Consider the following 22,578-nt stretch of genomic DNA (forward strand, 5'->3'; position numbering starts at 1 on the left):
CCAGGCACACCGCCTCAGACTTTGGTTTTAAAAGAACTGGTAGAAAGTAGATTAGTTATGGTTAGATATCCTGGTGTGTATCTCAGATTCCAATTAATTGGCAATGTGACTGTGCACAAGTTCCCTAAACATTCTGCAGCTATGCCCTCATTCAAATTGTTAGGAACAGTTTCTCTTTAAAGGCTTTCACCCACCTTGTCCTTTGTTCTATTTTATAAGTAATCTGTCCTGCCTTTAAGAGGCCCAGGCATGCCTCCATCCACCAAGCTTGTAGCCAACCCACACTGCCTTACTTTAAGTTGTTAAGTACAAACAATAAACTTCCTGGTTCACTGTCCTATTCTAAATGCTAAATCTAGCCAAACGAGCTCTAGATTGTTCGGTCTGATCCCAATTAACAGGAGGAGGACACAGAAACAGGGACAGCATTAGAAATTAAAAACCCCTGCTTTTCTTTATTCAGTGTGCTTCTGTAATTGTGACTGACACAGGAAGCACCCTTCTGGAGAAGTAAATTGCCTTGCTGAGACAACTTTCTGCCTGAGTGCCGGTTCTTCTTTGTGGCACCAAGCATTTGTTTCCAACAGTATAACAAAGATAATAATACCTATCTCACAAGGTGGCTTTGAGAGTTAAATAAGATGATGTAAGTTATTAATAAATACTCAATGTTGTTAACCTCTACCTTCCCTACCAGGTAAGGAGTATTGGGGTGGAAAAAAAAAAGTCAACAAGCTGTTTGCTGCAATATATATATTTTAATTCAAAGTGAATCAACAGTAATACACCATAAATTCTTATTTTGACACTCACCAAAATAGTCACCTGGAAAACCCGCTTTTTGTGACAAAGTACAGAAGGCTTGGTCACATTTAAATCACTGAGAACTAGAGAGAAATACTATCGCAAACCGTAATAGACATTACATCCATAAAATTTTCCCAGTCCTTACTGTAATATTGCACAGTGCAATTGCTACATGGCAAACTAGTGTAGCATAGAAGTAAAAGCAAAAACAAACAAATGAAAGAAAGAAAGAAAGCCACAAGTCTAAAATTGTTAAACAATTAACAGTTCAAACTTAGTAATTAAATCTGTATCATTGGATTCATTAAAACAAATCTTCCTACACCTTGCAGTGTATGATTTAACTTTTACTTAACACAGACAAGTTTAAAATTAGCAGATTTTAAAAATGAAAATGTTTTGCTAATACAGTAACATATTTAATTAAACACCCTGGAGAAAAAAAAACAACTAAATATCGGAATATTTGATTAAAAAAACATTTTGCAAATTAAAATAGTATGCAAATATGCAACTTAGAAATCATGCAGTGTTTTATTTAAGAAAGCATTAAAACCAAAGAAAACTTGTCAAAATGGTTTTTAAAAGGTATAAATCCAGATTACTTTGTTAATATGCTAAATGAAGAATTTAGCAGAATTTTGAAATTTATTTTAAAATACATTAAAATGCCCATGATTGCAATTAAAGAGCAATGTACTTAACTGGGATACACCTTTATCAAACATTGATACTGCATTATGAAAATGTTGAAGTTTACCATTTATGTCAACTTACAAGACTGCTTTAAGTCTTGGAAATTAAAGACAAAAAATACATTTCAGGATAGTAAACATGGCCCTAAACAAAAAGAAAACTGTGTCGGTTTTGTACCTGTTGTGATACAATCAATCCTTTGCACTTGGTATTTCTGAAACAAAGTGTTGCCAGCATTGATTCTTTCCTAAGAAGTGAGCAGATCCCAATAATCTGCTGGACCATATAAATAAAATTAGAAGGCTGTGGAGGCCAGCAAATTTACTTAAATAGTGACTCCATAAATGTGTCATCTGTAAATAATCTTTTAAATTAATCTTAGGCTACTCCTTTTTAAACATGTATTTTATATATATATATATACTTCTATTTGTATAAAATGCATAGAATTAATTACTAAAAACACTGAAACTTGTGGGGAAAATTAAGTTCTTCATTTTCAGTGTGACTAAAAATGTACTGCTGGTTTTTACTCGATGATCTAACACTGTAATTTTTAAAATCAATTTCAGGCACATTTATTTCATTGATGATTATTAAATAAAACACTGCTTGTGTTAATGGAGTAAAGAAAACTTATCCATTATTAGCTTATTGTGAACGCTGTACTAGAGCTGTACTAGTGGTATACAATTCATTTATCAAAGAAACGCTGTAAATCCAAAACATCTAGAGAGTTTTACACTCAAATGCTTTGTACTGTTTATTCCAGTAAATGCTGTAAGATTATATTCCAGATTTTTAAGGAAAAAAGTTAACTCAAGCCTGCAAGATACAGCTTCCTCAAGTGTCTAAATGCCAGTATGAAAATAAAAAATTAAGTTACATTGATACATCCAAGTTTTTTTAATATGCAGTGATGAGCACAAACATTAATAGAGATAAAATACTGATGCAAATAACACACCCCAAAATAACAAATGCAATTATTTTCCATCATTTACAATACAGTAGTTACAATGACACTCCGAACAGAAAAGCAAAGTAAAAAATCAAAACCCCAACTTCTATTCATGTAATTAGACTTATACAGAAATTAGAAGGCTAAATAACAACTAGTTAATCACCTAATTTCACAGCTATCTGAAGTGGCAATCGTTATATAGCAGCTTATCTATGATACATTCAAGATAAATGATACAATTTATTACTTGCCTGTAAGCTAAAACACAGCCTCAATTTAATACCTTTCCTTAAATTCCACCTCTATACTACAATATACTTGAGGTCTATGCAAAAAGTAGCTACCTTTTATATAGGAAATGGATGATTAAGTCTTTGGTGCTGTAAAAGCAACTTCATTTAGACAGACATAACCACTACTATCACCACCACCCAAAAAAGAAAATAGTTGGTGGGGCCGGGGAGTGGGGCGGGGGAACTCAACACACTTCCTAGGAAAAAAAAAGCATGTAATTTCTGTCCCTGACGGAATGTATTAAATAAGCAAACATCACCAACAAGCAAAACAAGTACTGCAATGTAAAAATACTTAAAAAAAAAAAAAAACCCTCTCACATGCATAAATCAAAAATTGCACACAAAGAACTCACATCTTTTCAAGCTTCAATAGTAAATGTTCTGCTACTATTTATTAAATACTGCATGGTTTGCCCAAGCTAAGATAAAACCACATCATGAATCAATGAGCATTTTGCATTTTCTTTTATTATCTACCAGAAGTCATGCCTACTTTACCTCTAAACATTTTATTAAGTCCAATTATACAGCAAACACTCTCAAAATAAACTTAGATTGTATTGCAGTTTCACTTAATAGTATATAAAATGCTGTGCTGTGACAGTTATCAACTATCCATTAGATACTGAATCAATTTTTCTTATGCACTACTAACTGCTTGCTTTTCTTGAAGCTAGATCATTCTGAAAAATCAGACAGCAGAATTCAGCTATAGCAAACATGCTGCCCTCTTAATAAGGAAAAAACAGCTACTACCTGAAATCATACCACACAAAAACAAAAATGAACATTACGCTATCAAAAGGAAACTAAAAAGTAGGTCTGAATTTTAAGTGCTGCAGTCCTCAACATTTATATATAGGTAATAACATTAACAACCTCAAATATTTAAGGCACTATGTGTGGGAACGGTTTACAATGCAGCTGAGATTATTAGAACAACATTTAAGAGCAAAGTCTAGGCAACATTTTGCCCATGCAAAAGACACATGCAAATGTAAAGAACAATAGCTCAATTTCTTAGGTAAGTGACCCAACATTTATACACTAAGACATGGATAATACAATTCACTTGTATGCTGTAATTCTGACATATGTGCATCTGTTGCTCTAAGTCTGTACACAGAATGGCTTCCCAAATGTGGACGTGTCTTGCACTAGTTAGAAGGCAATTTATAAAAAATAGCAGGAGCAAAACTGGACTTCTGCTCCCATAAGTCACCTGTCTAGAGTTACTACATAAGAAGATAACATGACCAAAGACAAGTTATACCAAATGTGCAAAACACATCAAAAGTGAGTTTTTAAAGCTCAAAGTTGTTTAAATTGCACCCAAGTCTACATGATTCAAAAATAATTTTCTTGTGCCATGGCTAATATTTATTAAATACCATGTTTTTATTTTTAATCAAATGTTTGTATCATTGAGCTTCCCCAATATACTGTTTTTCACATATATGGATACTGGCCGAGTTTTGTCGGACTCAATGGAAATCCAGTATATGCAGGTGATGCTGCAATGTAAGAATGTGGTGGGAAGATTGGTTTGTACTGAGTCTGATGAATGGTTGGGGATGGTAACAGACGGGGATTTAAGCCCACTGGGACTTGGTGAACTATGCCACTGGGATGGGAGATACTATAAGTTGGATGCTGTAACATAGGTCTTGAGGTACATGGAGAGGCTAAGAGGTGGGCCACTGGTGCAGCACTACTGAGGGTGGCTGACGATGGGTATGGAAGTAGAGTAGGCTGTCCTCCGAGGTGTGTATTTCCAGCCAGGTGGGCATGCACTGCTGTGTGATTGGGACTTCCATGAGAAAGAGTGAATGGATTACTGGTAACACTTGTAGGGATATAAGCTTGCTGTCTTCGATGCCCAAAGTTTCCATTCCACTCTTGATGCCCAGATCCAAAGTGCTGAACCTATCCACAACGAAAAAAAAAATGACTGAATAACATACTTTATAAGATAAAAGGAAAGGAAGAAAGGGAAATTACAATATACTCTTTGTGATTGATAACTTACAGTGGATCTCTAAGAACTAACATACTAAGAATAACTAGAGGAGAGAAAATACCAATTCCATATATATTAGTATTAACATTTTAGTATTTATTACTACATATTATTATAAACACTGCTATTACTGATGCTATTACTACCTATTACTATCCCCATCACTACTAATAGCTACCATCTATGGAGCACTTATTATATGTAAAGCTAACGTTCACATACACAATGTTATTTACTTCTAAAGCAACCCATGATTTGAACCACTATTCCCATTAACTGTGGTCTAAATCAGATTTGTTGAAGAGACCTGGCCAAGGTGATATATATACATACATAGTACATGGCAAAAACAAGATTTGAATCCCAGTCTGACTCCAGTGTCTGTGACCTTTTCTTTTCCCAAGTGAAATACAACTATCAAACACAATGTTGAATTAGATGGAAAGTATTCAAGAAGGTTACTTGATGTTCTGAGATAACAGACACTCTGTTCATATTATCTAAGAGAACCTAAGGACTTAATCTTTCTGAAGAAGGCTGCAAATTCTATGGATAATTTGCTTAATTATCCTATTATTAAGCCAGTTACTCTTTAGCCACTTGGGATAATGAGAAGGGAAAAAGTCATTAAGACTACTACAGTTTCAAAAGCTTTCTCCTCCATGTGAAAAACAACTGCTAAATTTGAATCCCAATGACTCCTACAAATCCACAAATGAATATACCTGACTGAAGTTCAAATGCTGCTGCTGGAATGCTGATGTCAATTTTTGCTGACGAGTACCCACTGTGGAAGGCTGGTTTAATCGTCCAGGGGCTAATCGCCCTTTTATTAATGGCTGGCATATATAATCTGGTAACAAATAAAATATTAAAGAGTGTATGCTTTTTCCTTTTCGAATAAAAAATAAGCAAAGCCTTTAGAAATTTTACACAATAGTGATTTGAGAACCTTAAAATTAAATAAAATGAAAAGAAAGGTCATGGCTTCCAAGCACTGGCTATTACAAGATTTCCTCTGTACAATACATAAAGCAAGGTCAAGTCAAAATTCAGAGATGACTTTTGGCAACTCCATTCTCTGATGTTCCTAAATTAAGACCACATTTAAAGGAAACCAGAGAAACAGGAGAATTCAACTTACCTGTGTTTGCCATATGCTCATCGGCATTTAAGCCATTCTCTAGTTCCACTGGTGGCACCACAACAGAACAGACAGCTGGTTTGGCTTCTGTGTCAGCAGAGGTTACCAGTTCTGTGTTTTCACGACTGTCCTCCACAAAAGTGCTCTCTGCAAATGGACTGTCATGCCCAGAAGAGTCGGACGTTGGAGAGCCATCCACTGTATCACAACCACTTTCTTGCTCTTCATCTGACATACTACAAAAAACAAGAATTTTTATGAGTGATTTTTTTCCAACATTAAATCTAATGCAGGCTCCAGTGAACTGATGAGAATGTTATTCAGTTATTTTATATATAATCATACCTTATTCCTTGTCCAGTAGCATTTTTTCACAAAATTTCTAGACCCTTAAATTAATTCTCTGCTCCAACTGCTAAACCTCAATCTGTCCCGTTTCAGGAACATCATTTTGGCACTTTTTTTCTTCTTTCCCTTCTCATTTGATCCTTAGTAGCAGCTCATAAAATTCCTCTTTATAAATTCCAGATAATTTCATCAAGACATGACAAAAGAGGCACTGCTCTGGATAATTTAAATGAAATGTACAAACATATAGGCATGTGACTTGGATATTCAGATTAAATTCTAACGTCAGGATGTGTGCCTCTCCTGGTAATCTGGGTCCTTTCACCTAACCAGTTATCTGAAAGGTATCCCCACACCTCTGCAGGCCTAGACAGAACCCCTATTTCTCTTTTCTTCCTGACACTCTTGGGCCCTGACAGGCTCTCTCTCCTTGGGATTTCTACAGCATTTACTGTCTATTTTCACCACTCATTTCGTACTTACTTACGAATTTGAAGCATCTCTTTTTATAAATATTTTATTTTTATTTATATATCTTAAATGTATATTCGTACATTTATTTTACATGTGAATGTATAGTTATATACGTTATCAATTTTCAAACCATATTATAAGCAACTTATAAGAAAAAGATAAATTAAAATTTCTTTATATCTTCTATAGAGCTTTGGCTATAAATATGTAATATCATATTTCCTATTTCCTAAGGAAAAAAAGATGTGTAAAATTAAAACTTGAAATTTTCCAAATGTTTGTTGCCACTAAAAAAAGATTTCCTTTCTTTCCTTCCCCTCCTTCTTTCCTTTCTAAGAGACAAAGTCTCACTCTGCTTCCCAGGCTATATAGTGCAGTAATATGATCATAGCTCACTGCAGCCTCAAATTACAGGGCTCAAATCATCCTCCCACCTCAGCCTCCTGAGCAGCTGGCACTACAGGCATGCGCCACCATATCCAGCTAATTTTTTTAATTATGGAAGAGGGTGGGTCTTACTATGTTGCCTAGGCTGGTCTCGAACTCTTGGCCTTAAGTGATCCTCCTACCTTGGCCTCCCAAAGTGCTGGGATTACAAGTGTGGGGCCACTGTGCCTAGACTGCGGCTTATCTCTTAATGTGTTAGTAACTCATTCTGCTTAGGACAAGCTTACTATTTAGCAGTAGTACATGTTGCTGGCGAAAGGACGGGTAAGCCAGGTTAATACGGACAAAATCCAACAAATCAGTTATCAATGGGAGAAAAAAATCATTGTGGATGTCCTGTAGACAGACAGTGGGCCAGTGAGTACTTCATTATGCAAAACATTCCTTTTTAATTTTGTTAAAGTATATGTTTTTATTCCAAATTTAAGTTACAACAGTAGTCTGTGGGGCTGAAATTAAGAATGTGGCTTTTTTACCCTTTCAAAAATAGATTACTTGGCCAGGCGTGGTGGCTTATGTCTGTAATCCTAGCACTCTGGGAGGCTGAGGCAGGTGGATCACCTGAGGTAAGGAGTTAAGAGACCAGCCTGGCCAACATGGTGAAACCCCTTCTCTACTAAAAATACAAAAAATTAGTCAGGTATGATGGTAGGCGTCTGTAGTCCCAGCTACACAGGAGATTGAGACAGGAGAATCACTTGAACCTGAGGAGGCAGAAGTTGCAGTGAGCCAGGATCGCACCACTGCGCTCCAGCCTGGGTGACGGAGACACTTCGCCTCTGCCCGCCCCCCAACCCCACCTCCCAAAAAAGATTATTTAGTTGGGTATGGTGGCTGACACCTGTAATCCCAGCACTTTGGGAGGCTAAGGTGGGAGCACTGGTTGAGCCCAGGGGTTCAAGACCAGCCTGAGCAACAGGGTGAGATCCTGTCTCTACAAAAAATTTAAAAATTAGCCAGGCGTGGGTGCATGCACCTGTGGTCCCAGCTACTCAAGAGGCTAAGGCAGGAGGATCACTTGAGCCTGGGAGGCAGAGGTTGCTGTGAGCTGAGATCATGCTACTGCACTCCAGCCTGGGCAATAGAGCAAGACCCTGTCTCAAAAACAAACAAAAAAAAAAACGTGTGTTTATAACAACTCATCTAGTTCAAAAATTGTGTTCAAGAGAGAAGTCACTGGAGTACATTAGCAGGTACTTATTAATTTAAACAACAACAGAAAGAAATTATAGGCTTTTTAGTAGACTTACTATGTATTATACACTATTATTGAGATTCTTTTACCTATTCGGTCTCTTGCAAGGGGATGGGCTGGACTGCCCTGAGGAGCTGGTACTCAGAGTACTATCAGGACTACTTAATGAACACATCCGATCAATATTCAAAGTGCTCTGGCAAGCTTCACAATCTAGACTACCTTTACATCTAGTGGAAGAGAAAAGAGGAAAACATGAGTCAAATATGAGAAGATACCCTCCAAATGGCCAAAATTTACATTCTTTAATTAAGGATATGAAACTGTTAAGAATGACGTAAATGAATGAAAAGTTAAAGCTTACAAATACAGGAAAAATGCCACAATTATCGTGCTAAATCCCTGTCTAGAACCGGAGTATCTAATTTAAAGGTTTTACTCCAAAGGACACTGACAAACAAACAAGTCATAGAAAGTTGTTTTTTGGCACACCAGAGGATGCCATCATTATCCTTTGAAGATGCAGCATTTGGCACTTACTCTCTGAGTGAATGTCTCTGCGAAGTCTCTTCCTCATCAGTGTCACTGCTAATAGTGATGACACTCACTGCAGGACTCGGGGAGTCAGCAATAATGATGGTTTGCCGCTGTTTGTCTGAAACTGATGAATCAGAGTCCTGTCTGATAGATGTTTCACAGCAATTTCTTGCCTCTCCTTCTGCGTTCTGATTGTCCTGTGTTTCTATACAACTTACTTCCTCGACATCTTTCCCATTAATTATCTTTGGAGAAATAAATGCTGAATGTGGGATATTGGTATTCTGCAATGAATTACTCCTGCAACCAAAGGAATAATTTATAATTTCTACAATCAAAATATGTATAATCAATTTTATAAGATATCTTGTTAAACTGAAAAATGCGAACCTTCACTTTTTCAAGTTCATGATATAACACACTAACATCATGAGTTTTTGTGAAATATGAAATAGCTCTAGAAATATCTAGAAATGCATTTACATACATTTAAATAGTCACTTTTTGGTAAATGTGCTATCTGAATGTCTACAATTGCTACATTACAGGTAGATAATAAATCAAAAGGGCAATGAAGACAATCTTACCAACTGAAAGCATTTATTTCCTCTCTTCCTGGCTCCCATTCCATTAGTTTTACCAAAATACCTCTGAGAAATTGAGAAGGGAGCTGGCTTAGTGTTTGTAATAAAGCTATAAAAGAGGTCATTTTGAATACAACAGAGTGACCCTTAAGTGTACATGCAAAATTCATTTTAAAGATTCTCAAAATGCAGAGGAAAATTAAAGCATCAATACCAACCTGTTCTGGCACAGTTTATTTTTCTTAGTAGTGGCAGGCTGAGGCCAGACAACATGTGCAATCCCCACACTAACTGGTTGAGGGGCAGATAAAGTTATCTGATTGGTCAGAAGAGGTTGCGGTATCACTGAGTTATACTGATTGCTGCGTGAAATAATCTTCCTACAGAGAAGTTCAGAAAAATGTTTTTAATCAAGATCTTTCTTTAATGATGATCTATTTTGCAAACTATTCACAAAGAAGCACTTTTGTTTTCAGCTTACCCCCAGTCTCCAAGCCTCTGTGAACCAGCTACACTCTCAGAAGTTAGTGTCGTAGTAGCAGGAGCCATGGGTGGTACCTGTTGCCAGGCAGGCAACAGCATCTGCTGTGTTCTACCAGACCACGTCTGCTGCATCAAAGTAAAACAACAGAAAAACTAACACATTGTAAGTAATTCAACTTTACCATCTCTTAAACTCAAAACTATCTAAAATAACAGCTAACAATTATAACATTAAACTCAATAACCTATAAAATGGATTAAATCCCTATCCAGGTCATTTTCATTATTTCCCAACAGCACAAGCTGATACATGGCAAAAAATGAATTATTACCAACCTGTGAAAGAACTCCTGGTCGGATCTGTAGTGGCGGCACAGCTGGGGCCTGAGTTACAAGTGGAACTGTATTATCTACCCTTATTGAATAACTAGTGGGTTTACCATGTGTTGCAGGAATACCTGTGAAACAGAACAGTTATCAAATGAAAATATCTTCCTCTTATTTAACTTATACAATTATTTTAAATGTAAAGAATTGCTTAAATTCTGATAGATTTTTTTTTTTTTTTTTTTTTTTTTTTCCTTTTTGAGACAGGGCCTCACTCTGTTACTCAGACTGGAGCACAGTGGCACGATCCACAGTGTAGCTTCAACCTCCTGTACTCAAGCAGATCCTCCCACCTCAACCTTTTGAGTAGCTGGGACCACAAGCGTGCACCACCATGCCCAGCTAATTTCTTTAATTTTTGGTAGAGACAGAGTCTATCTATGTTGCCCGGGCTGGTCTTGCACTCCTGGGCTCAAGTAATCCTCCTGCCTCAGCCTCCGAAATTTCTAGTATTACAGGTATGAGCTGCCATATCCAGCCTTGATTGGAGTTATAAAACCATTCTCTGCAAAAAAATTTCATAACACTAACAGAGCAATCTATTAGGAAAGTGAGGTACTTCTTGTCTACCCTGTGATATACAACATTCCAAAATTTATTTTAAAGTTCCTCTTTCTATTTCAAAATGCATACTACAAAGTTGAACCATTTAATTTTCTTGAAACTTCTCATCTCCTATTAAAGTTTGCTATTGAAGCTTTATTTTCCTTTGTAAATAGTTCCATCTGGAAGGTATGCCGACAACCTAGCAGGTAAATGTTCTTCTTTTCATATAAACTTTTAGCTATCTTTAGTATCTTCTTCTTTAAAACTGTGACAGAACCTTATGCTCTTGTCAGCAAAACAAATGCATCGCAACTTCATAATTTAATGGAGTTAATGGTTCACATAATGGATGAAAATTCAGGGATGGCACACTCATTTCAACGTCCAAAGGAAAGGCAAAACTAACCTAATCTACCTAATTTGATGATAAAACTAAGGTTTCCCCAATGAGGCTTAATTGACATGTATTCTTAGCAGAGAGCTGTTGGAACTCCAGAACAAACATGCTACTATTTTGTTTGCCCACTAGAAAAATTAGAAAGCAGGATTACCAGACATGTTAATCCTGTTAAGGTTACTATAATGTTAATATATCTTTTTATTCACTGCAAAGCACCTTGCAACTATTAAGTCTTACAATATTGAACTTTGAGAGAGCAAAGTAGTATCACATTCCAACTTAAAGTTTTGAAAGATTTTAGGGACATCCCCGAAGATAGAAAATACATTAACCAAAATAATTTCACTATTTCATAATGCCAGTTCATTGTAGCAGTTACTTTCAACATGGGCTTGCAGATTATTTAAATATAATATAATCAAAAAATACTACAATTGTTTTCTTTCTCTATTGTAAAACCACCTCAAATTTTCTATTTCATTGATACAGGTGTTAATCCTAAAGTGAATGTCCATTTCAGCCTGTTTATTTTCTTCAGTGAGACTGTTATCTTACTACCAAGGTGTTCTGCCTTTCTGTGTTCCACCTAAAGAGCCAGGTATGAGTCAAGTTTAATAAAAATCTTACTCCTTCCAAAAAGCATGTCTTGATTATCCAATTCTCCAAGACATGGAATATAAGCACACCCAGGCAGTGTAGATATATTTCAGCAACAGACAATCTCTTCAAGAAGAAAAAAAAAAATCTCTTCACTTTGACAAGGATGAACAGACAGAGCAAATTCCCAAATCTGAACAAAAATATCATTGCCTGTAAATTCTCCACAAGCAATGCCTTAAGATGAGAAGGATTCTCCTATATACTCTCTCCACAGGAGATCTAATTTTTGATCAGATTCAACAGTGGGTTAAGATCTCAATTTTTATATACTTATTAGGTTAGCTGAAACCTTATCTTTGTTTGATTATATTTGCTTTAACAATTGGAGAACCAGGCATAAAAAGCTCATGAATATTATTTTAGTATAACAGAAAAGAATTTTGCTGGAATGTATTTTACTCTAATATAGTGGTCATCTAGAGGGGATGAATACCTAACTTTTCAGGTCACTAAATAATTTTAGAAGCTTGTTTAATACATAAAAACTAATATACAGAATGTTAAATAAAAGCTTAGCTTATTTTTAAAAATAAGCACAGTCTTATGGATATAGTATTTATACACCTCTATCTATATATTATAATATCTAAAATACATGAAATGCATTACCTAAACATGATAGCTCCAAGGTAAAATTTTTAAGTGAAAGGGATAGACATAAAGTTTATTTTAAAATACAAACCACAATGTACCATATTTGCTATCCCCAATAGCTGCCCAATAATTATTTTTAAATGTTTCTTGTAAATGAATTGGCAAATGCTGAAGGGAAGGGGTAAATGAAGGGGAGGCACAAGAAGCCAAATGCTGAAATTTTTTACATTATGTTTTCTACATAACATCTACACATCAGATGCTAAGACTGATTAGAGGGAGTGCTTTCATTCCTAAGGCAGACATTATACTAAGAAACAACATATTTACAGAGCCTACCTGTCCTGCTGCTGCAACTGCACCTGTTATATAAGCAACATATACTGTGCTTCCTCTCACTAGCAATTATAATTCAAAAGTACTGCTCTTGACATTTAGCGGGTTAATGTGTCTATGGTATTTAATCCTTTTCTTTCGGTTATCCCATATTATAAACCATTCATATAGTTGTTACTATATGCACAGAAAGGTTTCTAACTTTTCATCAATTATAAGCCATATAAAAAGATAAGCCGGGCACGGTGGCTCATGCTTGTAATCCCAGCACTTTGGGAGGCTGAGGCGGGTGGATCGTCTGAGGTTGGGAGTTCGGGACCAGCCTGACCAACATGGAGAAACCCCATCCCTACTAAAAATACAAAATTAGCCAGGCATGGTGGTACATGCCTGTAATCCCAGCTACTCAGGAAGCTGAGGCAAGAGAATCACTTGAAACTGGGAGGCAGAGGTTGCAGTGAGCTGAGATTGCACCATTGCTCTCCAGCCTGAGAGAGAGCAAGACTCCATCTCAAAAAAAAAAAAAAAAAAAAAAGGTAAAAGATTTGTCTAACCTCATTGAAATGTTTTGAGAATGATGTCAATGCTATTTAGAAATGTGTCTCAGCAGTCTCTTAAGTTTTTGCTACAGAAGCTAGGCTCTGAAAAAAAAACTCTGCTATTCCAAATCTTCATGAAATATACCACAATATAGGTGGTCACCCTCAAACTGATGTTGGTACATGGGAGGGTTTACTAGAACCAAAGAACCTACTTGTTAGTATAGATTATAAATCTAAGAAAGAATGCATTTGTCAAGATAACACAAGTGATAACTGATATAAAAAAAAAAATTTAAGAACCAATCTTGCATGCTGAAGTATTTAGAAGTAGTATCATAAAATCTACCGTTTAATTTCAAATAGTGTATATATACGTGCACTATAGGTAGGTAGGTAGACTGATAATGTAAAGATGGTAAAATATTAACACCTGTTGAATCTATAGTAGAAAACATATTATTCTTTCAACTTTTCTATATGTTTGAAATTCTTATGATAAACAGTTGAGGAAAAAAAACTGAAAAGCACACCAACATCATATTGTTAGCATCTATTATTGCTAACACTATAATGATTCTATTACCAGAAAGTAATACAAATGTCACTGTTATAGATACTCACAGATCACCACTGTGGCCACTGGGACACAATTTCACCTTCAGAATCAATCATCTAAGTTGCCCTTGCATTATACTTTCTGTGATACAAATCTTTCTCCCAATGAGACCTTATTTGAAAACCCAATATATAAAAACAATGAAAATAAAGCTACCCTGATAGAACAACAGTAACTAAACATTTGACCTGTTTTCACATCTTTCATTACCAGCAAATCAACAAACATATTCTTGGTTCTTTATTTGGTACTGTGAGAAACATTAAAATAAAAAAAAATTTAGAGTTGCTGAATGCTTAAATTAAAACATCAGAGGCCAGACACCATGGCTCATGACTGTAATCTCAGCACTGTGAGAGGCTGAGGCAGGCAGATCATTTGAGGTCAGGAGTTTGAGACCAACCACCCTGGCCAACATGGTGAAACCTTACATATACTAAAAATACAAAAATTAGCCAGGCATGCTGGCACGCACTTGTAATTCCAGCTACTCAGGAGGCTGAGGCATGAGAATCACCTGAACCCAGGAGGTGGAGGTTGCAGTAACCCAAGATGGTGCCACTGCACTCCAGCCTAGGCAACAGAATGAGACACTGTCTCAAAAAAAAGAGACACTCAAAAAAAAACATAACAATCAAATAATCCTTCAGAATCAAAAATATTAGAGTTAGAAATGGCCAATGTATTATCTATTCAGTCTGTTTCCTTTTACTAAGGCTGAAATAAGTAAACAGACTAGTCTACAATGATGAAGCAAACAGGAGAAACAGAACTAGAGTCCATGGTCCTGACTTAGCACCAACTGTTTTCATTTACTCTCTTTAATATCACCACTAAGTTGGACATGTTGGTTTAGGGCCCCAATTGTAATTAGCCTCTTGCATTAAGACATAACTAGATGCTAAAGCCTAGCAAGGACAAAATCCTAGGAAAGGACTTAGAAGTAGCGTTCTAGTCCAGTTATTCCAGTAGTGAGGTTTGCTGCTATCATTCTCTAGGAACCACAAAGAGATTTCCCAGAATGTATTGCCGGCCAGGTGGTGGCTCACGCCTACAGTTCCAGCACTTTGGGAGGCCGAGGCAGGTGGATCACCTGAGACTGGGAGTTCGAGACCAGCCTGACCAACATGAAGAAACTCATCTCTACTAAAAATATAAATTAGCCAGGCATGGTGGTGCATGCCTGTAATCCCAGCCACTCAGGAGGCTGAGGCAAAAGAATCGTTTGAACCCAGGAGGCAGAGGTTGCAGTAAGCTGAAATCATGGCATGGCACTCCAGCCTGGGCAACAAGAGCAAAACTTTTGTCTCCAAAAAAAAAGAATGTATAATCTCTTCAAAGGTATCTGTCACCCGTTCCACTTGAGGATTTAATTGGCTATTTTAATCTAATGAAGTAACATTAATTAAAATCAATCCATTATTTATTACCTAAGTGATCAGTAAATAATGAGACTATAATATTTTGGGACAAAACTCTTTTGACCAAAATTTTATATAACTGAGCTCTCAGTCACTTTAATGTTTAGTACTGGTAGGCAAATGTCTACAGCAGTGATACCCAGTATAGGCCAACCTGTAGCTTCCCAAGTTCATTAATCCCTATTAAGGTATTTTATCATGCTAGACTCAACAGGAAATACAACTGTTTTACGACCCATTTTGTTAGTGATGACTGTAATAGAGTTCCAGTCCAGAAATTAGTGTCACTGGTCTAAAGGCTTATTGAACAGCTTAAATTTTTTTTTTTGAGACAAGAGTCTCGCTCTGTTGCCCAGGCTGGAGTGCAGTGGCGCAATCTCGGCTCACTGCAACCTCCACTTCCCAGTTTCAAGCAATTCTTGTGCCTCAGCCTCCTGAGTAGCTGGGACTACAGGCACGTGTCACCACGCCAAGCTAATTTTTTGTATTTTTAGTAAAGACGGGGTTTCACCATGTCAGCCAGATTGGTCTCGAACTCCTGGCCTCGAGTGATCCACCCACCTCAGCCTCCCAAAGTGCTGGGATTACAGGTATGAGACACCACGCCTGGCCTGAAGAGCTTAAATTAAATTCAAATGTAGCACTAAATGCAGCAAAAATTATGCAATATATTTCATGAACAGATTCCTAAACTTATTTTAAAATAATGCATGCCTAGATTCAAAGCAAAATTTAAATAAAAGATTACCCTGAATAGCTGGGGGACAGATAATCAATGTCTGCTGAAAAGCATCGCCACAACCAAACTGAGCAGTTCCTGCCTGCAGAGGTATTCCATGGTGCACAACTGAATGAGCAGATGTGGTCAATGCCTGAAACAACCAGCACATTATACAGAGCACATTATATAGAGTAGTCATCTAAATGAAATACACACACTGTATAGACAGAATTCAAACACACTTCTTAAGATCATAATTCTACAATTAAAATCTGCCCAGACAATGAGAACAAAAACAAGCTGATGAAATTAAAATTTAAAAACTGATTCTACTGACCTCTACTTTTGGTAGAGTTGTGGCATAGACGGGCAGGAGGAAGACATTCAGAGAGTAAGAGGGGAATGGAAAAAATGAATTTGAGTAGATATGTTCCAATTACTACCTTGAAATTTTAAGAGATTTGGTAAAATAGGTATAGTAAGACCTCACCAGCACTGTACATTTTAACAACTGACACCAAACTTCCATGTACATCAGAAGTAAAATGAGCAATCATTTAAAAAAGACCGTAAGTTATTAATTACTACATATTCTTACCTGACTTCTTAATGTTCCAATTTTAGTAAAATTTGCAGTCAGTGTAGCAGTACTGCTTGAAGCAACTGATCTTAAAAGTGAAGTTTTATTGTGATTATTTGTGTCACATGAATTTAGGTGGGACTTACAAATATCCATAATATGAAAACAGGACTTTACACTGTAAAAAAAAAAAAAAGTGAAGGTATTATATTATTATTTTAAATGCTTAGAGCAGTTTTAAATTGAGGTACATTGACAGAATAAAAAATTATTCCTAAAAGAAAAAAATCCTATGATTTGCACTTAATCTGCTTGTTTCCAATAATATTTCTAACAGGAAATCTTACCAGAAAAGATTAAGTTTCAGAGCAAGTAAAAGTATATATTCTGCAATATTTTTCTTAAGACAATAAAACAATAGTGCATTTTTTGGCTAGTATGCAATAATTTTATGACTCCCTATGTAAAATAACTTCTCCTAAATTTCTAGATCTCTATACCACTAAATTAACAGTATCAAAGAGTGGCTATCATGTTACTTTCAAAGTGACTGTATATGAAAAACATCAGGACAGTTTTTAAGTGTTTGAGGGGAAAATGTAACTGGGCTGTATAAAAATATCAATTTTAAGAACAATTCACAATGATGAATACTGGATTCATTCCTATGTCTTCTTCATTTTGTCTTTTTAAATACTGAAGGAAGCTGTTTTAAGTCACTTAAATTTACTCCCTTCATCTCCTAAAATATGTCTGGGTTTCAAAGAATTTGTAAGATATGGCCAGTGCAGTGGCTTACACCTGTAGTCCCAGCACTTTGGGAGACGAGAGTGTCTCCAAAACAAACAAACAAAACACAAAGAATTTGTAATATTTAAGGTCTTTGGAATTTTTGTATTTATTCTTCTTACTGACCCATGATCTAATGACCCATGAAAAACCTCTTTCCTTCACACTACCGGAGAGGAAAAAGGAAAGCAAAAGTTGTGGGGCAACAATGTAAAATGGAAGCTGCAGGACTCAAAATATGATAGAATCTAAGGTCTATGAAAACTGAAATGTGACTTGAAAGAGAAAACTCTTAGCATTTCCTTTTAGGTAAGCCTGGTTATTAAGGTATGAAAGTCATGTATAATAAAACCAAAACCACTCAGTCTTATTTTTAGTACGGCATTTTGGAGAAGGAACTCTGGACTGAAATTCAGACTTGGATTCTAGTTCCCTGACATTTACTAGTGTATGTGAATTTGGTCAAGTTAGCTTAGCCTCTTTTGACTCAGGTTACTCGTATTTAATGAAGAAAAGTAATTCCTCTGATGCAGTGATTTTTCTATAGACTTATTATTTTTTTTTAGAAGTACTTTAAAAGATCTTAAGTAACATACTGGTTGCTATGAGGAAAATCTAGAAGATGTTTCATATTAACAAAAGGATGGTTCAGAGTCTCAGCTGGAGTAATTCTTAAATCTGCATCAATCAGCAACATTTTCTTCAACAGACTAACAAATTCTCTTCTATCAGCTTTCTCAGCCAAAAGATCACTTCCTTCCAAATCCATCACCGTGTTCACCTAAGAAATAAAAATTTCAAGCCATCAAGTAAAAATACGTCAGAGAGGATAGTATAAATTCCACAGTTAAAAAAGAAAACAAAAATCACAACACAGGAAAGGAGAGGGAACTACAATTATCTTAAAACAAAGAAGAACAATTAATATTAACAAATCCTCAAGATGTGTTGAGGTACCACATAGGATTCAAAGGATAAAAGAAGATTTTTAAAATTAAACAATTATCCATTTCTAATGAAATATAGGGAAAAGAAATCAGTTAGCTAAGGGGATTTTTTCTTTCAAAGCAAATACTTTTTTACTAAAGAACAGAATAGGTAAATTAAAATTTTGATTACAACAAATGCAATTTAATTCCTGAAAGGTTGAAAATAGAATCAATTTCATTTGAAAAACTTAACAGCATGGACTCTATAGCCATTTGAAAACTGAGTAACATGTTTTGGGCCCCTTGGTATTCAAGTCTACCATCTTTAAGCATATAAGATTGACAGATGTGGCTATGGTACTCACATGCGCTATATCATCTAGACTGTTGAAAATGTATTTTCTGGCTTCTTTAGACTTCATTCCTGTCTCTGCCTCATGCTCTTCCAATGTCTGATTGCATACATCAAAGGGAAGAAAGAATATATTATTACCCACAACATGCAAATTTCTTTAATCTTGGCACATTTAGTCTAATATATTAAATATTCTAAGGCAAATAGTAATTTCAAAAAAGAAACTATTAAAAATGTATTTTTAAAGTATATGCAAAAAAATGAGAATTGCTTGGTTCAGGCCAAGAAAAATATTACAAACATAACACCAATATGGTGAAACCCCATCTCTATTAAAAATACAAAAATTAGCTGGGTATGGGGGCGTGTGTGCCTGTAGTCCCAGCTACTAGGGAAGCTGAGGCAGGAGAATCGCTCAAACCCAGGAGGCAGAAGTTGCAGTGAGCCAAGATCACGCCACCACACTCCAGCCTGGTGACAGGAGCAAGACTCCATCTCAAAATAAAGAAAAGAAAAGAACTAATTATGTTAATTATTGAGGATTTACTGATTCCCCCAAAGATCTTAGCACATTTGGGATATGTAGTAAGAGAGTAGATTCAGTCCTTGTCCTATAAAGTATAATGATGTAGAACTGAGAAGATAAACATACAACACAAATGTAGTTATACACATGAAAGTTTTTAAAAATGTAAGCTGAATTAATAATTATGTCGTTGAATTAGAGAGTTTGAATTGGAGAGTAAGTGAAGTTATTCTAAGAGGGCTTTCTTTTTAAAGAAGGAAGGAGGCCAGGCGCAGTGGCTCAGGCCTGTAATCCCAATACTTTGGAGGCCAAGGCGGGCAGATCACAAGGTCAGACTAGCCAACATGGTGAAACCCCGTCTCTAATAAAAATACAAAAATTAGCCGGGCATGGTGGCAAGCACCTAAAATCCCAGCTACTCAGAAGGCTGAGGCAGGATAATTGCTTGAACCTGGGAGGGTACTTGGAGGGCTGAGGCAGGAGAATCGCTTGAACCTGGGAGGTGGAGGTTGCAGTGAGCCGAGATCGCGCCACTGCACTACAGCCTGGGCTGTAGTGATAGAGCAAGACTCTATCTCAAAAAAAGAGAGAGAGAGAGAGAGAGAAGAAAGGGGCCAGTCATGGTGGATCATGCCAGGAATTCCAGCTCTTTGGGAGGCCGAGGCAGGCAGTTCACTAGAGATCAAGAGTTCAAGATGAGCCTGGCCAACATGGCGACATCCTGTCTCTACTAAAAATACAAAAATTAGCCAGGCATGGTGGTGTATGCCTATAGTCCCAGCTACTTGGGAGGCTGAGGCAGGCAAATCGCTTGAACCCAGGTGGCAGAGGTTACAATGAGTCAAGATCACACCACTGCACTCCAGCCTGGGCGAGAGAGATGCTGTCTCAGAAAAAAAAAAAAAAAAAAAAAAAAAAAAAACTGAAAAAAAAAAAATAAAGCAGGAAGAGCCAAAAATGAAAATTCAAAAGAAGGAAGAAATGTAATAAAACATAAATAGACATGGAAGGTATTATGCATGCATGAGGCATCTTATAAAATGATTCTTCTAAATATTCTATTTTTTAATAAATTACCTTTAATCTCCAACCAGAATGAGACATATCTGTTTCTTTGCAAAAAAATCTTGTGGATTTCGTGCCCACATTTAACAACTGTTCTCCTGGTAAGCCTTGAGTCTGAGAAATGTATCGAATCTGAAAAATAATTTGCAGAACAGAATAGTTTATTCTTTCATGTGACAGAACACTTAAGTCAGACACTAGGCTATATGTTAAGGCAGGTATGAAAATACATAGTCTATGCCCTCAAGAAATGCAATGTCTGGTGGAAAACATGTACAGAAACAATTATAACACAGAATTAATAAGTATCATAAGAAATTCATGTTTGATACACAGAAAAGGCATAGAGCTAAACTAATTGTGGTCAGGTAAAGTTCTAGAAGAGGTGATGCTCAAGTTTGGTGTTAAAGGACAAACAGGAGTTAGCACTGGAAGGGTGGGGGAAAATTATGCTAAAGTTACAGTATGTGTAAATATGGAAAATCAAGAGAGAATACCCTCACATTCAAAGACTGGAAGTACAGAGGTTCACTAATGGAGAATGGTAAGAGATGAAATTAAACTAGCAGGTAAAGGGCTTTATCAGCAAATTAAGAAATTTGGATTCTATGCCAGGAGGTAATAATGATGGGAAACCACTGGAGAAATTTCAGCAGGAAATTGACAGCTTACATTTTTCAAGTGTTGTCTGACAACAGGTGAGGGGATAAGGCCAGAGAAGAAATAAAGAGGGTCTGAACTGAGAGAATGAATGGGGATAGAGAAGAAGGAATGGATTCAAAAGAGATTCAGATTGATCAAGACTGGGTGAATTACTATGATGGGAGTTTAGAGGGAACACTTCTTTGAGACACTGATATATATACAGCTGTGTCTCTAAGGGAAGAAGCATGGTAGTTGATGGGTTCTCCCAAGGATAATACTAAAAACCACCAGCTTCAGGGCCTCTGAACTTAACATTTCTGTTTGAAACATTCTTTCTCCAGATATCTGTATGGCTCTCTTGGTTCCTTCAGCTCTTGGTTCAAATGTTACCAGGCCTTCCATGACCCACAAATAAGTAACAGCAAACTCTGCCCTTCTCAATACCTCACTCACCATCCTCCTGAGCATATTTTTCTACACTATGCCCTTCACTATGTAATATTCTATACATCTACTTTCCAGCCTCTCCATGAGACTCTAAGTTCCATGAATTCAAGGACTTTTTTGTTTACTTACATACTCCCAGAGTCCATGAAAGTGCATGGTACACAGTAGGCCCTCAAATATCGATTCCTCCACTTAGTGAGTGGGAAACATGGGGAATAAACAGAGGCTAAGAGAGAGCTCTTGGGGGGGGCTAAAATTGTTTTCTATCCTTCCTTCTTACTAAAACTTGACTCCCCTAACCTGTATTTGAGAATGAATTCAAAGACCTTTCTTTTTTTAACCTCAAAGACTCTGCTCCATCAATTAGTCCATCTTCTTCTGCATCTTTTATTTCTTCCTCCCTCTGAGCTCTCTCCCCACCAACACAAAAATGTTCAATATCTTCTATCCTTAAAAAAAAAAGTAAAACAAAACAAAAAAAGCTCCCTTAAATACTTAACTCTTTCTTGTCTTACCCGTAAGATGCCTATATTATTTCACTTCCCATTCATACCTCAACACACTGCAATCTGAATTTTACTCTTATCACCTTCATGATACAGTACTAAGATAAGTAATGGCCTGTTAGTAACAGACACATTTAATAATCACATATAGGCCAGGCATGGTGGCTCACGCCTGTAATCCAAACACTTTGGAGGCCAAGGTGGGCAGATCACCTGAGGTCGGGAGTTCAAGACCAGCCTGACCAACATGGTGAAACCCTGTCTTTAATTTAAAAAAAAATATATATATATATATAAATCCTTGTTTCACTTTTATACCAATGGCTACTACTGTTTTACATAAAACTGTTCGTTCAATTTCCACGACACCATTCTTCTCTGGGTTTCTTTCTACTTCCTGACAGTTTTTAACTGTCTTCCTCTGTTTGTTCTTTATATGATACTGCTTTCCAGAGTCTTATCTTTTTTTTTCCCCTCTATAAATCCTTAAGTGCCCACAATTTTATCTCTAAATTTGT

At 36.4% G+C, this 22,578-nt stretch overlaps 1 protein-coding gene across 7 annotated transcripts in view; it reads right to left on the minus strand.

The window, feature by feature from the left end:
• Positions 1-738: 738 nt before the first annotated feature.
• Positions 739-22,578, minus strand: part of HIPK3 (homeodomain interacting protein kinase 3) — a 107,953-nt gene continuing 86,113 nt past the window's right edge. For 2 of the 7 annotated variants that reach the window (XM_012452305.2, XM_012452304.2), the window contains exons 4-17: positions 20,475-20,594; positions 18,882-18,968; positions 18,184-18,368; positions 16,817-16,976; positions 16,246-16,369; positions 10,332-10,453; positions 9,994-10,118; positions 9,731-9,892; positions 9,516-9,578; positions 8,932-9,228; positions 8,481-8,621; positions 5,928-6,163; positions 5,509-5,636; positions 739-4,689 (exon numbers count right to left, since the gene is read on the minus strand). In XM_012452305.2, coding sequence (XP_012307728.1) covers positions 4,213-4,689; positions 5,509-5,636; positions 5,928-6,163; positions 8,481-8,621; positions 8,932-9,228; positions 9,516-9,578; positions 9,731-9,892; positions 9,994-10,118; positions 10,332-10,453; positions 16,246-16,369; positions 16,817-16,976; positions 18,184-18,368; positions 18,882-18,968; positions 20,475-20,594 — 2,427 coding nt within the window. In that variant the 3' untranslated portion in view covers positions 739-4,212. Of the gene's footprint in view, positions 4,690-5,508; positions 5,637-5,927; positions 6,164-8,480; positions 8,622-8,931; positions 9,229-9,515; positions 9,579-9,730; positions 9,893-9,993; positions 10,122-10,331; positions 10,454-16,245; positions 16,370-16,816; positions 16,977-18,183; positions 18,369-18,881; positions 18,969-20,474; positions 20,595-22,578 lie in introns of all 7 variants that reach the window. The other 5 variants (XM_012452303.2, XM_012452302.2, XM_012452309.2 and 2 more) reach the window with 3 other exon arrangements.

This window comes from Aotus nancymaae, unplaced genomic scaffold (assembly GCF_030222135.1).
Source record: "Aotus nancymaae isolate 86718 unplaced genomic scaffold, 86718_ANA_hifiasm-v0.15.2.pri h1tg000059l, whole genome shotgun sequence".
Lineage (NCBI taxonomy): Eukaryota > Metazoa > Chordata > Mammalia > Primates > Aotidae > Aotus > Aotus nancymaae.